The sequence below is a fragment of the Helianthus annuus genome, chromosome 10, assembly GCF_002127325.2.
Source record: "Helianthus annuus cultivar XRQ/B chromosome 10, HanXRQr2.0-SUNRISE, whole genome shotgun sequence".
NCBI classification, from domain to species: Eukaryota; Viridiplantae; Streptophyta; class Magnoliopsida; order Asterales; family Asteraceae; genus Helianthus; species Helianthus annuus.
This window is the reverse complement of record NC_035442.2, coordinates 26,773,353-26,790,702: the sequence shown is the minus strand read 5'-3', so window position 1 is coordinate 26,790,702 and position 17,350 is coordinate 26,773,353. Positions and strand designations below refer to the sequence as shown.

The window sequence follows — 17,350 nt, the reverse complement described above, 5'->3', positions numbered from 1 at the left end:
AGGCACGACCCGTGCTGAGCTCTGCAGAAACTGAAAAATTAAGAAAATCCTAAAAAAACAGAAAAATAAAAACAAATGATTAGGCCGTTGATTCCTAACTTTCTTAAAGTCCCTGTATCCCCGGCAGCGGCGCCAAAAACTTGATGTGTGTGAAGTGTGTATAGCTTTTAATGTATATTTTTAGTCCTTTTACACTTTTTAGCAAAGTTTTAAATTTATAAAACACGATATTTACTAACACTAAACACACATATGGGCAAGTGCACCCATCGTGAGCATAGTATAGTGTTGCTAAGATACCGAGGTCATCCAAGGACATAAGAGCTTTTAGAACCGGTTTATCCTCAATGTCTAATCAAATCAAAAGTTAGAAAAAAGGTTTTTAAACTAGAAAAATAAAACTAACTAAAATGCTAAAAAATAAAATAAAAATAAAAACAGATAGACAAGATGAATCACTTGGATCCGATTCGTGTATAGTGTAACCTTTGATTATTTTCGCACTTTTGCACTTTTTAAGATATTATCTTAGTTATTGTAGTAGGCCCCTCTTTTGAAGGTGACGTTACCCTCAACTTAGTAGTTTGAGTCAGCAAGGATACAATCCTAAAGGGTCGGATTATTGAAAGATAATTAATTAAGTTATTAATGCATAATGTGGTAGGCCCCTCTTTTGAAGGTGACGTTACCCTCGGCTAAGTAGTCTGAGTCAGCAGGGATACAGTCCTAAGTAGCTGGGTTAAAGTTTTAGTAGTAGCTTACTTATGAGGGGATCAGAGAGTTTGGACCCCCGCCATCCAATACCGGTGGGTATTGAAGGAGGTCCTACTAAATTTGACCCAGGTCCTTTACATGATCTATACACTGAACAATGGCAAGACTCTTACCAAACTGTTCCCTTAACCCCCGACCAGGTAGCCAACATATCTCCATATAGACCGTGGAGATATGAATGGTGAAAGTATTTTATTTTATATAGACAGTAAAATAATGCCAAGACATCACGGACAAACGATAAGGAAGAATCACCTTCAACATAAGAAACTAGTTATTAAAGTCATTAATACATAACCAAATAAAAAGTGCGAAAATATTAAAAATAAAAAGCATTACACTAGACACTTGTCTTCACCAAGTGATGTAAGAGACTTAAGCAAACATGGCCTTTGATTGTCAAGAACTCTTACGATCAATCTTGGATCCCGAGACGAATCACACACTCTATGATGGATGATGGATGATGGTGGTGGATGATGGTGTTGTGATGGTGGTGGTGGGTGGGTGAAGTGTGAGAGAGGTGGTGTGCCAAGGGATGGTTTGCAAATGAGCCAAGCACCCCTATTTATAGCCTGAACAGCAGCTCGGGCACGGCCCCGTGTACATTGGGCACGGCCCCGTGTCCATTCTCCTTCTCTTTCTTCATTAATTGCAGTTTGTCTACATTAGTTGACCATGCCCCCGTGTCCGCTGGGCACGACCCCGTTTGCAGAATCGTATCTGTACTATTAAGATTTCCTTAGATTTTGCGAATCTTAGAGTTGACCACGGCCCCGTGTCCGTTGGGCACGCCCCCGTGGTGGGTGATAGAAGCTTCTACAGCTTTGTCTTTTCTGCTGACACTTGGGCACGCCACCGTGCTCACTGAGCACGGGGCGTGTTCAGCCTTCTGTTCTCTTGTTTTGCTTGGGAAGATGCTGTCGGGAGGTCGGGCATGCCACGTTTGTTCCTTTTCTTGTATTTTTGTTAGATTTAGCTGCCTTTTTGCTTCTTTTGTTCATTTGAGCTCATTTAATCCTGAAAATACAAAAGGAAGACAAAACACACTTTCTCCAACATTAGTATTAAAAAAGGGTTAGTTTTATGCCACAATTGATGTAATTTATATGTTGCATTTTATGCACATCAATCGACCAGCCTCTCTTCCCCTTTCCTTTTATGGAAAGCATATAAATACCCCTCATGTCAACATCATTTGATGTTCACAGCTCCCTCTCTATCCCTCTCACTTGCTCCAGCTCACCTTTTTCTTCGATTTCTCGCGATATCGGTAAGATCTCATGTCAAACCCTGTCTTTTGCGGAAGCGTATGTTTGTGTGACTGGTTTAATATCACTGCATTCAATCGTAATAAACAACTACATGATCAAAACGATGTTCATCCATTCATAGAATTGAAGTATTACAAACATTGCTTATTCAAGTTTTTTTTTAAAACACAACCTTCGACTAGGTTACAAACCAACAAAAGTGGATGACATCTAAACTTCTAGTTACGACACCTGCGTCCAAGATCCATCCTGTTACCTGAAATACATGTAATTTTAGAAAACATCAACATAAAGTTGAGCGAGTTCATGCGTCTAGTTTGTGTACTGTAATTGTTGTAAATCTTTGAGAGACTCTTTCGTAAACAGATATGAAAACGTGTATGAACATGAATGTTTTACAAGAACTTTAAGGCATCTGAGGACAATGGGAGTACTTGTTATGACTCCTTGTCGGAATACTCGTTCTGATTCCTTGTCGGAGTACTCGTTCTGACTCCTTGACTGTGTCGATTACCCTCGACTGTGTCGATTTCCCTCGACTGTGTCGATTAACCTCAACTGGGGCTCCGAAGCACTTCTAGGTTCTAGTTTTGACCATGAGTGGGGTTCGGCCGTACCCGTTAGATCTAACCCTCGTCCCTAATTAATGAATGTTTTTAATGGCTTGGTACTAGTTTTCACCAAGACTTTATGGCATTTTTAGCATTTCTTGGTACTAGTTTTCACCAAGAATTTATGGCATCTTTAACACTGCTTGGTACTAGTCTTCACCAAGAGTTTATGGCATATTTAGTATTACGTCTATGCTCACATGATCTAGTATTTCATAGGCATTTCACACCGTTTAAGTATTTGTACATGTATTTCACCCCCAAGAGTTATAAAACAAAAAACAGTTAAAGAAAAGGGGGAGCATGAACTCACAACTTTGCGTTCCTGCGTCGTAAACTTCACCGAATTTGCTTATCTAGCGTCGTGACCTAAACGTGTTTCATTAACGTTAGTCACTAGACTTGTATCGCACAAGTACAAGTCACTATCTTTTGTATATGTGTTCTTGTGTTAAAAATAATTTATATTTTTTAACTATGTATTTTACTTATATTATTTTCTCAAAAAAAAAAAAAATATAAGTTCCTTGTTTTTGCACCCGAATCATGTATCTTGTATGTTGTATGTGTATTTTTGAGTTTTTACTTCTCAAGGGTACTTAGTGTATTTTCATGTCCTAATACACTTAGCACAAAATTGGGTGACCAGTAACTACATATATTTTTCCTCAAAAATATACATACTTAATATCAATTTTAATCTTGAAGAAATCATCGTTTCTTATCTTGAAGTTTTCATAAAAATTGGGGAAACCTTGGTAAATGTTTTTAGGTACATTTTTAGGGAATAAGTTTCTCAAAACTTATATTTTTCTAAGTGTCAAAATTTATAGAAATTTTGACAGGGTTTCCCCTAAAAATGGAGGTTTCCCATGTTTTCTAAACATGTGTTTATTTTCTTTTAAATCATCAACAACACCAACAATTAGTCTTTACACAATTTTTACATCACCAAGAGCAAAAATATATACGTTACACACTAATCATGAACTTGATATATCTCGAAAACGCGTAGTAACTTGGTAAAGCCTTTAGTGGACTTAGTTACTTTCCAAAACGTATTTATTTCTTTAAAAATCATTCTTATAAAATGATTTAGTGTTTACAACTTGTAAACAATTTTTACAAAATTAACTCTTGAAGTCTTCTTGTAAATAAAAGGTTTTTACACTTATTTTATGTCTAAAAATACTATAAGTGTATGTAAGAGTCATGATTTTTCCAAAAACCGTTTCTCTAACTTGGTTTATTTACAAACCTCCTTTATAAATCTTGGATCTACATGATCACCAACTTATTTTGTTCACTTATTTTTCAAGAAATCATTTTTATTCAAGTTCATGATTAACTAGAAGGTGGTTATTTTATGTAACACATAACCACTTTCTAATCTTGTTAATTCATACTTCTAAATATTATTTAACAAGATTCTTATGGTGTTTAACATCACACAATCAAGAATTATCATCAAGTAACAACATGTTTACTACAACATCATACTACCAACATTTCATCTTCAAGTAACCTTTTATAATAAGCTTCATGTTCATTTAGTTCTTGTTTCTTTAGTGTTATGAACATAATCATCATACAACAACTTTTAACTATGAAACAAAATGAACAAGAGTGTAACAAGGACTTACTACTAGCACAAAGGCTAGGGATGATTCTAGTGAAGAAGATGATGGAAAATGATGATGAAAAAGCAAGAAACAAGGTCCTTTGAAGCTCCACAAGTTGCAACCTCCTTGAATCACCTTTCAAGCTTGAATGGAGCTTGAAAAATGGATGAAGATGGTGGACTAGTGGTGGTGATGGGGGCGGTTGTATATGACCGAGAGGGAGAGAGTGAGGTGAGGGAGTGAGGGTGTGAATCTTGTGAAATGATGAAGTATCATGGAGCCATACTTATATAAGATTGTTCTAATATTTTGACAACCTTCACAAGTAACCAATCTAATAAACAATTGAATAAAATCCAAGACAAATCCATGGTGGTGATGGCCCTTGTGACCGAGTTCGGTTGGGGGGGGGGTTGGTTGCAAGTTTTTCCAACTAGATGGTAAAGACTAGTTAGATTTCAAGTATGCACTTTACATATGTTATTTATTTGATTTTTAGTACTTGTTAGGGTGTTCGGGGTGTAAAAGCACCGGATCGATGACGAACATCAAACATTGCACTTGATTCAAGACATGAAGAACAAAATATGAACAAGATAGAAATATGTAGGAGATGAATCTCTTTATTGATGAATCAGTCATCACAGATTACACAAACCAAAGGAGTATACATCATCTACAAGCTGGATTTAGATCACAAAGATCTAAACCCTAGCTTTCTCTCACTAACACATAGTCTCTCTGGAGAGGTGCACAAAGCTTCTTTCTTTCTCTCGATGTGTCTGTCTTGTATGTCTGCCCTAATCCTATACAACACATATATATAGACCAGGGACAAAACTCAGACAAAAACCAAACCCCTGACCAAATTTCTAGACCAAAACTTGGACAAATTGTCCAAAGATAAACCTCGGACTAAGTTCCAAGATATGTACAATAAAGACCCCAAACAATTGGAAGGCATGCACTTTGCACCCAAAGTGCATTAACAAACTCCCCCTTGATCAGTGCATGGTCTTCATGTAGTCTAGAATTCTTCATTATCGTTGACTTTAACTTGAACTTCTGCTTTGGGTGACCAGAACTGATAAGCGACAGTTACCCGGCAGGAACTGCACTTACAGTCTCCCCCTTAACTGTTGCATCAGTTCTGTGTTGCATCGATAATCTTCAATCACCGGATACTGCACTTACAGACTCCCCCTTGACTGATGATATCATGCATGCTTTCAACTTTAGCCGAGACTTGATCTTTTAGGTAGAGCACAACGATCTTCAACCCTTCTAATTAAAGACTTGCTGACGATCACTTAAATGGCCGCTTTGAGAAACCCGAAGAATCCAACATCAAACACTGTAGATCCTCCCTCTCAAACTACTCCCGAATCAAATAAATGCGAACCGACCTACAACCACATGTAAGAATAACGCTCGATACATTAATCTTCAAACTTAACCGGTAGAAGAACGAAACGTCGGATTTCCAATGCCTAACATCAAAAAACTTCAAATTCCGCAAAGACATGAAGCTCGGTTCGATAAGTTAATAACAAACTGAACTTTGTAAAAGTACATCCACCATCTTGATCAGAGTCTTCAACCAAGTGTCTGAAATCATTTCATCTCGAATCTTTAAGATCCAATCTCGTATTTTCACAAATCCACCAATTACCCGATGACTTTCGTCTCTGATCTCCCCCTCAATGTAAGAACCCCTATTTCGAGAATCCGATCAGTCACCCACTTGGAAGAGGTACTAAGAAGACTAATCTTCTCCACTCTAACCGCCATACGATAAAGGCATGACCTTCAACTACTTGCCAAACGAACAATTTGCTTCATCACGTCAACACTTGATTGAACCTCGAACAAACTTGACAAAACTCAATCATACACTAGCTCTAACTTGCTTCATGTTATAAACACTTCGCCACCGGTAAGATTAACACTAAGTTAATCTCAAAGATAGTAAACATGAACTTGTTTCGATGTAGCACCACGAGCTTTTGATTTACAAAGAAAACATGAATTTCAAAATTTTTACTCCCCCTATTTCTTTGTAAATAATACAAAAATCCAAGCAAGTCGTATTCTCTTCACCTCCTCACTTGATCCGCTGTTCCAGTTGATCTAACCTGGAACTTGTCGGAAACCATATGCCTCAGTCTTTGAAAATAAACCGGACCAATAAAAATCTCACATTTTAACTCTTTCCCATAAACTCCACTGTACAAGACTTCAGTACCAGAGTAGTTAAATCCGCGAGCAGTTAACATGGAGAAAAGTTCATTCACAAGTGGGTCCCCCTCACTTTCATCGGACTTATTAACCGAGCTTGAGAAAGGTGTCGCGTCCACAAATTTCCCATGTAACGAGCCTCCCTTTGCAGCAATAGATTCTAGAAGCATTGCAATAGTCATTCTAGAAGGAAATGCGTGAGGATTGATAATAAGATCGGGTCGCATTCCGGTAACTCCAGAAAACGGCATATCCACATCGGGCCATAGTTGAGAACATACACCTTTTTGCTGCCACGGCGTAAACGTATGTTTGTCTTTGTTATCTGCTTTTTTTGGTTTTCACATCAACTGGTTTAGTGGGATGCATGTGAAGTAACATAACTCCACTAATTCAACCGAACAATTTTTTTTGTGTGTTAAAAAAAATAACGGTTCAATTAGTTGTCAGTTTAGTGGGGTGTGCATCAAAGTGATTTGTTACTTGAATTGATAGGTAAAAGGTATCAAAGAAGCGGTCCAATCATATGGATACATGAATTGATAGGTCCAATTGTCTAATTGAACCCCACTACGTTTGAGGTCCTATCAAAGTCATTTGTTACTTGAAATTGTCAGTTTAGTGGGGGTCCAATCAAAATTTAGTTGAGAAATTAAAGTGTGGTGAGTTTATTAAGTGTATTGTCAACCCAAGTATGTGATTGGCTCAATCACTAGTCAAAACTCAGAATCGGACTAAAGGAAATGAACTTAAATTCGGACCAACATTTAAAAACTCGGAACACTAGAAAGCAGACTCACTTGAAACTCGGAACTCATAACATAGATTAAAACTCGGACCAATGGGAAAACAACTTCGGAACAACCGTTAAAAAAAAATTCGGAACAACAATATGGAAGTAAAAACTCTGAATTCACAGTCTAAAAGTCGGACAAAGCCTTGTGAAGATTAAAAGTCGGACTGATAAAAGCCGGACCATAGTGAAGAATCTACACTGAGTTTAAACTCGGACACGTAAAAGCCGGAAAATAGTGAAGTATCTACACTGAGTTTAAAAGTCGGACTGTGTAGAAGATTTTGTGATCTAAAGTCGGACTCTAATAACACATTAAAAGTCGGACATACGGGAAACAAGGTGAAAGTCGGACCAAGTAAAGTTCGGACAAACCAAACTTTATAGTCCAAAAATTCGGACTAACCAAAAAATTCAAACAGAGTCAAACTCAAAGTGAAACTCGGACCAAGTAATGTTCGGACTAACCAAGAAATCGGACTAATAAAAGGATAACTAGAACAAATTAAAATTCGGACAAAATGAAAATCGGATCTGATAACTCGGACCGGTAAAGATTAACTAAAAATTCGGACACAAGTAAAAGGAGAAACTCGGACCTGAAAGACACTAGGAAAAATTCGGACAAGTGTTGGAGATTTGAAAACTCAGACAAGCTGACGCTCAGAAGAAACAAGTCTCCGGACTATCTCCCTAGTGTGACTTCACACTAGTTCACCAAAACCCCGGAAACACAAACACAAAGTTTTAAACTCAGACGGGTTTAACACTAAGAAAAACTCGGACAGAGCAATTTTTGGATCAAACCTCATATCTGCAACAACTTGGAGAACAAAACAACCACGAACAGCTTCATTTTCTTCAACTTTTCTGCAAAATCTTCAAGTCTTCAAGATGTTTGGCGGAAACAAACATCAAATCAAGAGCAATGGTGATTCAGAAGGCGGTTAGACCATTCTGAATCGGTAACCATGCTCTGATACCACTGTAAAAGCACCGGATCGATGACGAACATCAAACAATGCACTTGATTCAAGACATGAAGAACAAAATATGAACAAGATAGAAATATGTAGAAGATGAATCTCTTTATTGATGAATCAGTCATCACAGATTACACAAACCAAAGGAGTATACATCATCTACAAGCTGGATTTAGATCACAAAGATCTAAACCCTAGCTTTCTCTCACTAACACATAGTCTCTCTGGAGAGGTGCACAAAGCTTCTTTCTTTCTCTCGATGTGTCTATCTTGTATGTCTGCCCTAATCCTATACAACACATATATATAGACTAGGGACAAAACTCAGACAAAAACCAAACCCCTGACCAAAGTTCTAGACCAAAACTTGGACAAATTGTCCAAAGATAAACCTTGGACTAAGTTCCAAGATATGTATAATAAAGACCCCAAACAATTGGAAGGCATGCACTTTGCACCCAAAGTGCATTAACAAACTCCCCTTTGATCAGTGCATGGTCTTCATGTAGTCTAGAATTCTTCATTATCGTTGACTTTAACTTGAACTTCTGCTTTGGTTGACCAGAACTGATAAGCGACAGTTACCCGGCAGGAACTGCACTTACACGGGGATCACGACTAGCCAAGAAATAATAAAACAGTGTGTTTGGCAAGATTTTAGTGTCCCGGGTAATGTCCGGTTGTTCGGTTGGATACCATTCCGTTAAAGTGTTTAGTTATTCCTCAAAGTGTTCTTATGTATCCTTTTGTAACCCTTTTAATTACCAATACTTGGGGAAGTATTCTGGGTAATAGAACGTAAATTCTGCATGATATTTATATGTTTAAAAGCTGATTATAGCTGAATTTAATAAAATTCTGTACTTAAAGTGCGTTTCGGGTGCTTTTTAGTGCGCATTTTAGTCTCCGGACAGTCTATATGTTAACCCTTGTATGTACTCTTGGGTTTTAATGTATTCTTGTCATTGGACCTACACCTAGGCTCCAATTCTATTGTCTGACTGCTTTCTGTAGAGTTGTTGGCATATTATGCCTTACCGGTGAGTTTACTAGTATTTCTGACGCAACGCTCTCGTTAATGCATAAAGCAATATTTTGTAGTATAAATCGTGCATGAATTTGCTTGTATGGAAATCAGAAATTTATTTGTCTGGTAAACTAGATCATGCACAGTCATTATAGCATATATTACTGTTTATTTAGTGTAAGGAATGTACGGAAAAGTGATGGTTGTCACATCTCATCCCAAATCTCGAGAAAACTAAAAAACCATCCAAACAACCAAGGAAGAAGACGATCAGGCCGACCAGGACGGAGTGTCGTTCGATGGGACTGCTGTCCGATCGGATTGTCACCCGATCGGATTGTCACCCGATCGGGTTGCCACCCGATCGGTTTGCACCTTGGGTCCCACACTTAACTGATATTTCCAACATTTAAGGTTTGAACGTTGAACGAATTGTTGTCCGATCGGATTGTCACCCGACCGGACTGCCACTCGACTATGTGACGTTTAGGCCTCAACACTTAAACAATTTTTCAAACATGTTCAATACAAGCGGACTGTCACCCGATCGGACTACAATCCGATCGAGTGACAAACTGCTGTGAACTTGTTCTCACTAAGTGTCCAACCTACCGGATTTTCGCCCGATCGAACGGTCGTTCGATCAACCGACCTGAAAGGTAGAGATACTTCTATGTTTTCAAATGCTACAACAAAAACTTCAAAAGTCAAGCCATCATACACAAACACATCCCTCGCAAACGAAGAAACAATCCACTCGAAAGGTCACCCGATCTAATGACCATCCGAGCGGATTGTCACCCGATCGACCGGCTACCCGATCGGATTGCCATCCGATCGGAGTACCATCCGATCATTTGACACTTCTCACCCATTTACGTATCGCTTAATGTTATGCTGTCGTTCTGATCAGGCTAATCTCACTCTCTAGCGCTCCCTTCAATCCATCAATCGCTGTGAGTATACTCGATCCCTTTTTGCTTTACGCACTTTTGGGTGTTACATACGTTACTTATTCAAAATCACATCGAACACACTACGCAATACTTTAAACGCTAACTGTTACCGCATGCTATACGCGACGTAATGAATGCTTGTTTGTTATGTTTACACATGGAATGCTGTCTACCTGCCTTAGCAACGATAGTACTATTTGTTTGGACTCAGCACCTGTTTACTCAGGGGTTGTTAAGGACAATTTGTTACATGGCTCACAGTGGTGAGTGTGTATTACGAACTGCCTTGGGCAGTCAACCCGTAGTCATTGGTATCGATAGGTTCATGTCGATAACTAACATGCCTCATTTTACACTATGTACGTGCTGGTTATGCGTAACGATTTCGAACTCTATTATATCTACTAAACTTGTATGCTCACCTTTACACTATGTGTATTGACTTTTACTTTAACGTATGCGACAGGTGCTTAGGATGATTATGTGCTTAGCTTGCTGTGAAATCGAGGCTAGGAAAGGTCTAGAAACAAATAAACAATTGTCTGTATTTGAAATTTAAGTTGTCGGAACAGAACAATTTGACTAGATCTTGTCTGTAATAATTATGTTATCTTTTATGACATGGTATGAGACATGTTGTTTTTAAATAATTGGTAATTATAGTTGTTATGGAAACTTCTGGACAATCTGTTTCGCTCAGTGCCGCGCCCCGATGATTCCGCCATCGGTTAGGGTGTGACACTTTTCAAGTTTATCACGGTGGTTCTGGCGGGCGGCACAGTAATCAGGGAGGACGACGGAGGGCAGTGGTGTGGCTGGCGCAAGGGTAGGTAGAGATCGGTAAAAGTGGTTGTTTTTGTGTTAGTTTTTGGGCATATTCTAACTCTAGGGGACCTTGATACTAATAACCACTACTTAGAAAGTGTATTCTAATACAAACTCCCACCTTATATTTATCTAATAAATATATATAATAAATAACATATAATTATCTCCTAACATGTAATTTATCTAATAAATAAAACATATTAATATTATTTATCCAATAAATAATATTCTTCCACCATTATAACAATTTACTAAATAAACAACTAAATACTAATTAATCATTTCGTAAATAAATGATTTACTAAATGTTTCTCTAAATGTTCGAACCATATTACCATTAAACGCACATTTGTGAACTATAAAACTTAGCTCATAAACATTATTCTTCATTCATTGTCCAAAGTGTAACTCTTTGGATTGTACCTCGTTAGTAACGTTAAAATAATCGTAAGTCAGACACCCCATATCCAACGGTAACATCGATACCTTTGCTCACCAATTTTATTTTAGAAGGTAATCGATCCAATAGAAGTATAGAACTCGCCATGGTGGAGTATTTACTTTCCTTGGAATAAATTGATTCCACATGGGGGGCTGCTCATTGACTGACATGACATAAGGTTCAATGACCTTTCTCACTTCCTTAACCGAAAACTTCAAATTACCCTCCAAATACCACTCCCTTTTTTATCACCACGAGACCTCAGAGAAACTTGATCTACCAACTCTATCATATCAAGAATGTGATTTTCTTCAGGCCCACTACGAATAGGATGACGTTAATTCCAGTTATCGGTATCTATCCCCATTCGATCCACTACTTTACAATCTTTATCCCTTTCAAGAGCATAAAGCCTATCAAATCTAGTCCTCAAATATGAATCATCCACCCAAATATATTTCCAAAAAGATGCCTCTTTACCATGTACAATTTTTCTCAAGCAGGGGAAAAGAAATAATTTCCTTTGATTGCAAATCCTCAAAGAACTTGACAATCCTAACCCATATGCCATTTCCTATAAATTGAGAAACATTCCATGTAACCCCTTTATTCTTACCATGTATAGACCTTATCACTTTAAACCATAAAGTCTGAGGGTTGTTAACAAATCTCTAACGCCATTTTTGAAGAAGTGCATAATTAAACCCTTCTAAGGAACCGGCCATCCACTCGCTTTATCTGCCAAAATCAAACCCTAATTAACCTAGTGAACTTTGCTATCCCCCAATTCACCCCAGAAGAAACGAGCTATCTTAGCTTCAAGAAGCTTTCTAACCCCAAATGGTATAGAGAACAAATACATAAAGCATAATATCCTAAGAGAACCATGAATCGAAGTTAATAAGGTTGAAGGAGCACCAACAGACAACACGTTAGCCTTCCATATGGAAGGTTTTATGTTAAATCTTCCAATAACCTTTTGCCAACCCTCCATCCTCCCCATATTGCAATCAGCCGAAATCCCGAAGTAGATTAACATGATTTTCTCAGGCTTACATCTCATAGGAGAAGCAAGCCTCTCAAGCTCCTCAAAACTAATCCAACTCCAATAAGGCTGGACTTATGGAAATTAATTATTAGACACGAAGCTAGATAGAAAAAGTTGGGAGTCCCAACAACATAAAAAAATATTGTTAATAGACCACTCTCCAACCATAATAACATCATCCGCAAAAACAAATATGATAGAATAACATCAACATCGCCAACTTTAACCCCTCTAAACATACATGGCTCCATGATGTCCTGACAGCAATATGCAATCCTTCCATAACAATGATAAACCTATGTTTGTGTTATGTAAATCGACTAAGAAATTCAAACTGAATAATTTTTCTAATTCAACTAAGTTTTAACGATGTCGATATCGAGTCTGAGACCTAAATAACCATACAAGAAACCAAATCGAATAATCAAATAATTAATCAGTCTTAGTAGTAACCGTTCACAAAATCAAAATTGGATAAACTAATTTAAACCATATTTGATTATAGAGTTTTCGGGTTACCGAAGTCCCAAACCAGGGTCGACTCAATGTTTCTAGAGGTCTAAAGCGAACTCTAAATGTGAGGCCCTTTCTAGTTTTTAACTAATATTATTTTGTATTTTTTTTAAATATATGTTGGTATTGGTATATATTATAGTGAAGTTTTATAAAAAGAAACTAGATTATGTTGATGTTATTATTATATGAATTATTTTAATTTCAAATTAAGTTTCTTTCCTCCTTAAAAGGCGTTTCCAGCCCTACCATGTCTACTCTTATAAACCATTTTAGTAACCTGAAAACTCCTTGCTGGTGCCTTCTGTAACCAAAAACACAAATTGAATATATAATTTTTTTTTTCAAATTGAAGATTTTTAAAGGAATGGTGGCCTAAAGCAAGGGCTTTAGTTGGCTGACCCTTCAGCCGGCTCTATCCCAAACAACCCTAGACATAAATGCATGTTTGATGGAAACACAAACACTTTAATTTAATTTAACAATGAATTATTATGTTAGTTATGAAATTTTTTTTTTCTTTTAAAGTGTAGAAAAATATACACACATTTTAATCATACAATAATGGCAACTACTGATAAAATTAAATAATGATCTAAATCACATAAATTAAATAATAACCTAAATCACGTAAATATATGAAAATATAGCCCTAAAATAAGGGTCATAGTCGGGCCAGTCGGCTAGTCGCCTAATGTACCAAGGACGGCCTTAATATATATATTTTTCTGTTCTTTTAATAAGAACATTTCTTATAAATAAAATAGTATTCCACGTTTTAAAATAAAGAAATAGTTGGTTAGATGCATTTAATATTGTCATCTCATATTTTGTTTTGCATTTTAAAAAAAATAAATAAATTATTAACATCAATAATGCAAAACATTATGAATACACAAATTTATACAAACTTAATGATTACAAGATTTGTTATTTAAATTTAGTCAAAAGCTATTCTATTTTATTTTGGTTTCGTCACACATATTCTAGGTCCTGCGTCCACCCCGTCACCCCCAATTTTCGAACAACCCACCATGTCTCTCCACCTTTAGTCTCACAAAACCCCACCCCAACTCAACTCTTTGTAACATTTATATATAGCATCCTAAGAATATTCTTATAAAAAGATTTTTAAGCGCAATTAAATATTCTGCACACACAACCAATATTTATGATAATAAAATGTTGATGAATTTACAATGACAGATCTTGATCATGACTTATTTATTTTGCACACACGGCCGGTGTTTTCGATAATAAAATGTTGATGAATTTACAATTATAGTGATACTGATATATACTCCAACTGTTTTTCTTGATCATTATTTTTTTGTTTAGCGTTGTGCCAACTGGATTGCATAGTCAAGCTGGTTGAACCGATCCAAGAAATTAAAAGATTATTTGTATATTTATATAAAACACTATTGTCAATACTCGTATAAATAACACAAACATATGACGAATCTAATTGGTAAAGGAGCCTTGTATATTGTATTCTTTGGATTAGGACGAGTGCTAGATTTCACCCGATTCATAAAACAATGTTTTATATTTATTTTATAACTGAAGATCCAAAAACCAATCCTTCGGATGGAACAGTTGATCAAATCTCGTGACAAGGAAATGAACATACAAAACAAAAAACCGTTAGGCTCGTCGCAAAGGTGGAAGGGTCAAAGGGCCACTTTGCGACCACCCTCCGACGTGAGGATAAGTATTTGAAGTAGAGAGAGAAAGTAGGTTCTGATGTAAGAAAAACATACTTCAAATGCACTTGGATGTGGGTATTTATACCTAGTTGAGATAATGTAGACAGGTGGTCACGTTCGAACCATTCGTTGTCTAGCCGATGTGCCTTTGTAGTGGAAGCCGGAGTGTCCAGACATCCCCTGGTCCTGTTGACCACAAAAGTTTCAAAAAAACAACAATCTTTTAAGTGTATTTATTTGATTGCGTACAATGGTGGATTTAAGAATCATCATCAGTGGAGGATGAAACGAGTTGGATGAAAAAGGATCGTATTGAACAACTAAATTATGCCGGATAAAACAATTAAATCAACTTATAACACAATTAATGATTTTTAAGGGCCTACCAATAAATTAGACAATTATACATATCAAAAATTTATATCATTTGCCAGACAATTTTTTTTACTGTTGATCCACAATTGTGTGGGACTCCCTCATTTGGTCTTATGTCCATTCATGCTGACGTTAGAATGAAAGATGGTTTTAACATCAACTGTAGATTTTCACGACAGTTTTTAAAATCTTTTACAAACACAGCACAAATTTTATAAAAAATAAAATAATCTACATTATTTTTCAAAAAAAAAAAAAAGAAAAAAAACTAAGGTTGTAATTTAAACGAAAGTGACAAGCACATGGTAGCACTAAGTACGAATGGGGCGTGCATTGGGTTGGAATTGGACCTAAAAAAATGGAAAACAACTACACTAGAAAGTACGGGCCTAAAAAATCTAGATCAATTAGGTTACAAATTAGACAAGAAACATCATGTTTAAAGATAGATAAACTTGTTGGATTTCAATTGTTAACTGAAATATCGAGTAGGGAGACAAGAAAGTCGATTCGAGTTAACCATAAACTAAGCTCAGGCTTGACTCGATAGGTGAACCTGACTTCAGGATACAAACTCGCGTTTGTCTAGAGATTAACTTCAGAGGATAGATAAGATGGTGAAGTTTGAAATTTCCAACACGGGGGGCGGAAGTCACCGGACCTAAAAATTTCTATAAAACTGGGGGGTCGAAAACATATATACCCAAAAATTTCTATACGAAAACTACATACTCTTCACTACTGAGCGAAAAGTTTGCGGGGTCGACTGCCCCCTCCCGCCCCTTAAAAGCTTCACCCATGATCTCGATAGAAACTTTTGTAAACTTGTGCTAGGCTCGTCTACATATATTTGAAGGTTATTTATTTATTTATGTTTGGCAGAGACAATGGGCCATCACTTAGCGAGCCCAGGTGGAAAGGCCCCAGCTAAAAACGTTAAGACTACGACGGGTCTTGTAAAGTCGGGACCCAACCCAACTCTCAAGTACGTACATGGGCTCGGTACCATCGTCTATTATATATTTTCTTCTATAATTAATAATAGAGTTAAATGCCATTTTAGTCCCTGTGGTTTGGGTCATTTTGCCAGTTTAGTCCAAAGGTTTCATTTTTATCCTGTGGGTCCAAAAAGGTTTCACAGTTGCCATTTTAGTCCACTGGGTTAACTTCATCCATTTTTTCTATTAACGAGAAGGCCAATTCGGTCATTTTATACGGCTGAATTGCCCTTTTAATTAACAGAATTACAGACAAAATGACCGAATTGGCCTTCTGGTTAACAGAAAAAATGGATGAAGTTAACCAAGTGGACTAAAATGGCAACTGTGAAACCTTTTTGGACCCACAGGTTAAAAATGAAACCTTTGGACTAAACCGGCAAAATGGCCCAAACCACAGGGACTAAAATGACATTTAACTCTTAAGCGAGAACCGTAAGAACCAATGTGAACACAACAAAAAAATGCCTAAAAATAGCTAAAAAACACACAATTTTTTTTAATATTTTTTAATAAAAAAATCGGTACTTTTAGTAGCAAAAAAAACAATTTTTTTTAATTTAAAAAAAAACAATTTTTTTTAATTTAAAAAAAAAATTGGCTACTAAAAGTAGCGATTTTAACACAAAAAATATTAAAAAAAAATTTAGATTTCTTTTTAGATTTTTTTAGGTTTTTTTTTTTGGGGGGGGGGGGGTTTAGTTTTTAGCATTTTAGCTTGGGGGTTGGGAGGGGGGGTTAGGTTTTTTTTTTTTTTTTTGGGGGGGGGTGGGGGGTTTACGTTTTTTGGGGGGGGGGGTGGGGGGGCATGGGGGTTAGGTTTTTTTTTTTTAGGTTTTTTTAGCTATTTTAGGTTGTGTTCACATTGGTTCTCGCGGTTTTCGCAATAAAGGTGGTTCTCGCATGAACCTTACCATATATATATATATATATATGGGGTAAGATTAAATAAAAAATTTATTTTGCCTAATTAGGATGAGAAATAATATTAACTATTTATTTTTCAAATCAATGGTTAAGATGAAAATGTAGAAAAAAAAAGAGGAGATTAAGGATATATTGGAAAAATCCTGTTTATTGACTTTGAACATGAATATTTCACCCCCATTTTTTAAACGTTCATAACTTTTTTATACGACATTATTTTTTCATAAATATT

The 17,350-nt window shown here is 36.6% G+C and overlaps 1 protein-coding gene across 1 annotated transcript; it reads right to left on the bottom strand.

Annotated features, from left to right (window-relative positions):
* Window positions 1-6,377: 6,377 nt before the first annotated feature.
* LOC110880843 (DNA-directed RNA polymerase I subunit 2-like) lies at window positions 6,378-6,770 on the bottom strand. Its single transcript, XM_022129284.1, has one exon. The coding sequence runs from the start codon at window positions 6,768-6,770 to the stop codon at window positions 6,378-6,380; it is 393 nt and encodes a 130-aa protein (XP_021984976.1).
* Window positions 6,771-17,350: the final 10,580 nt, after the last annotated feature.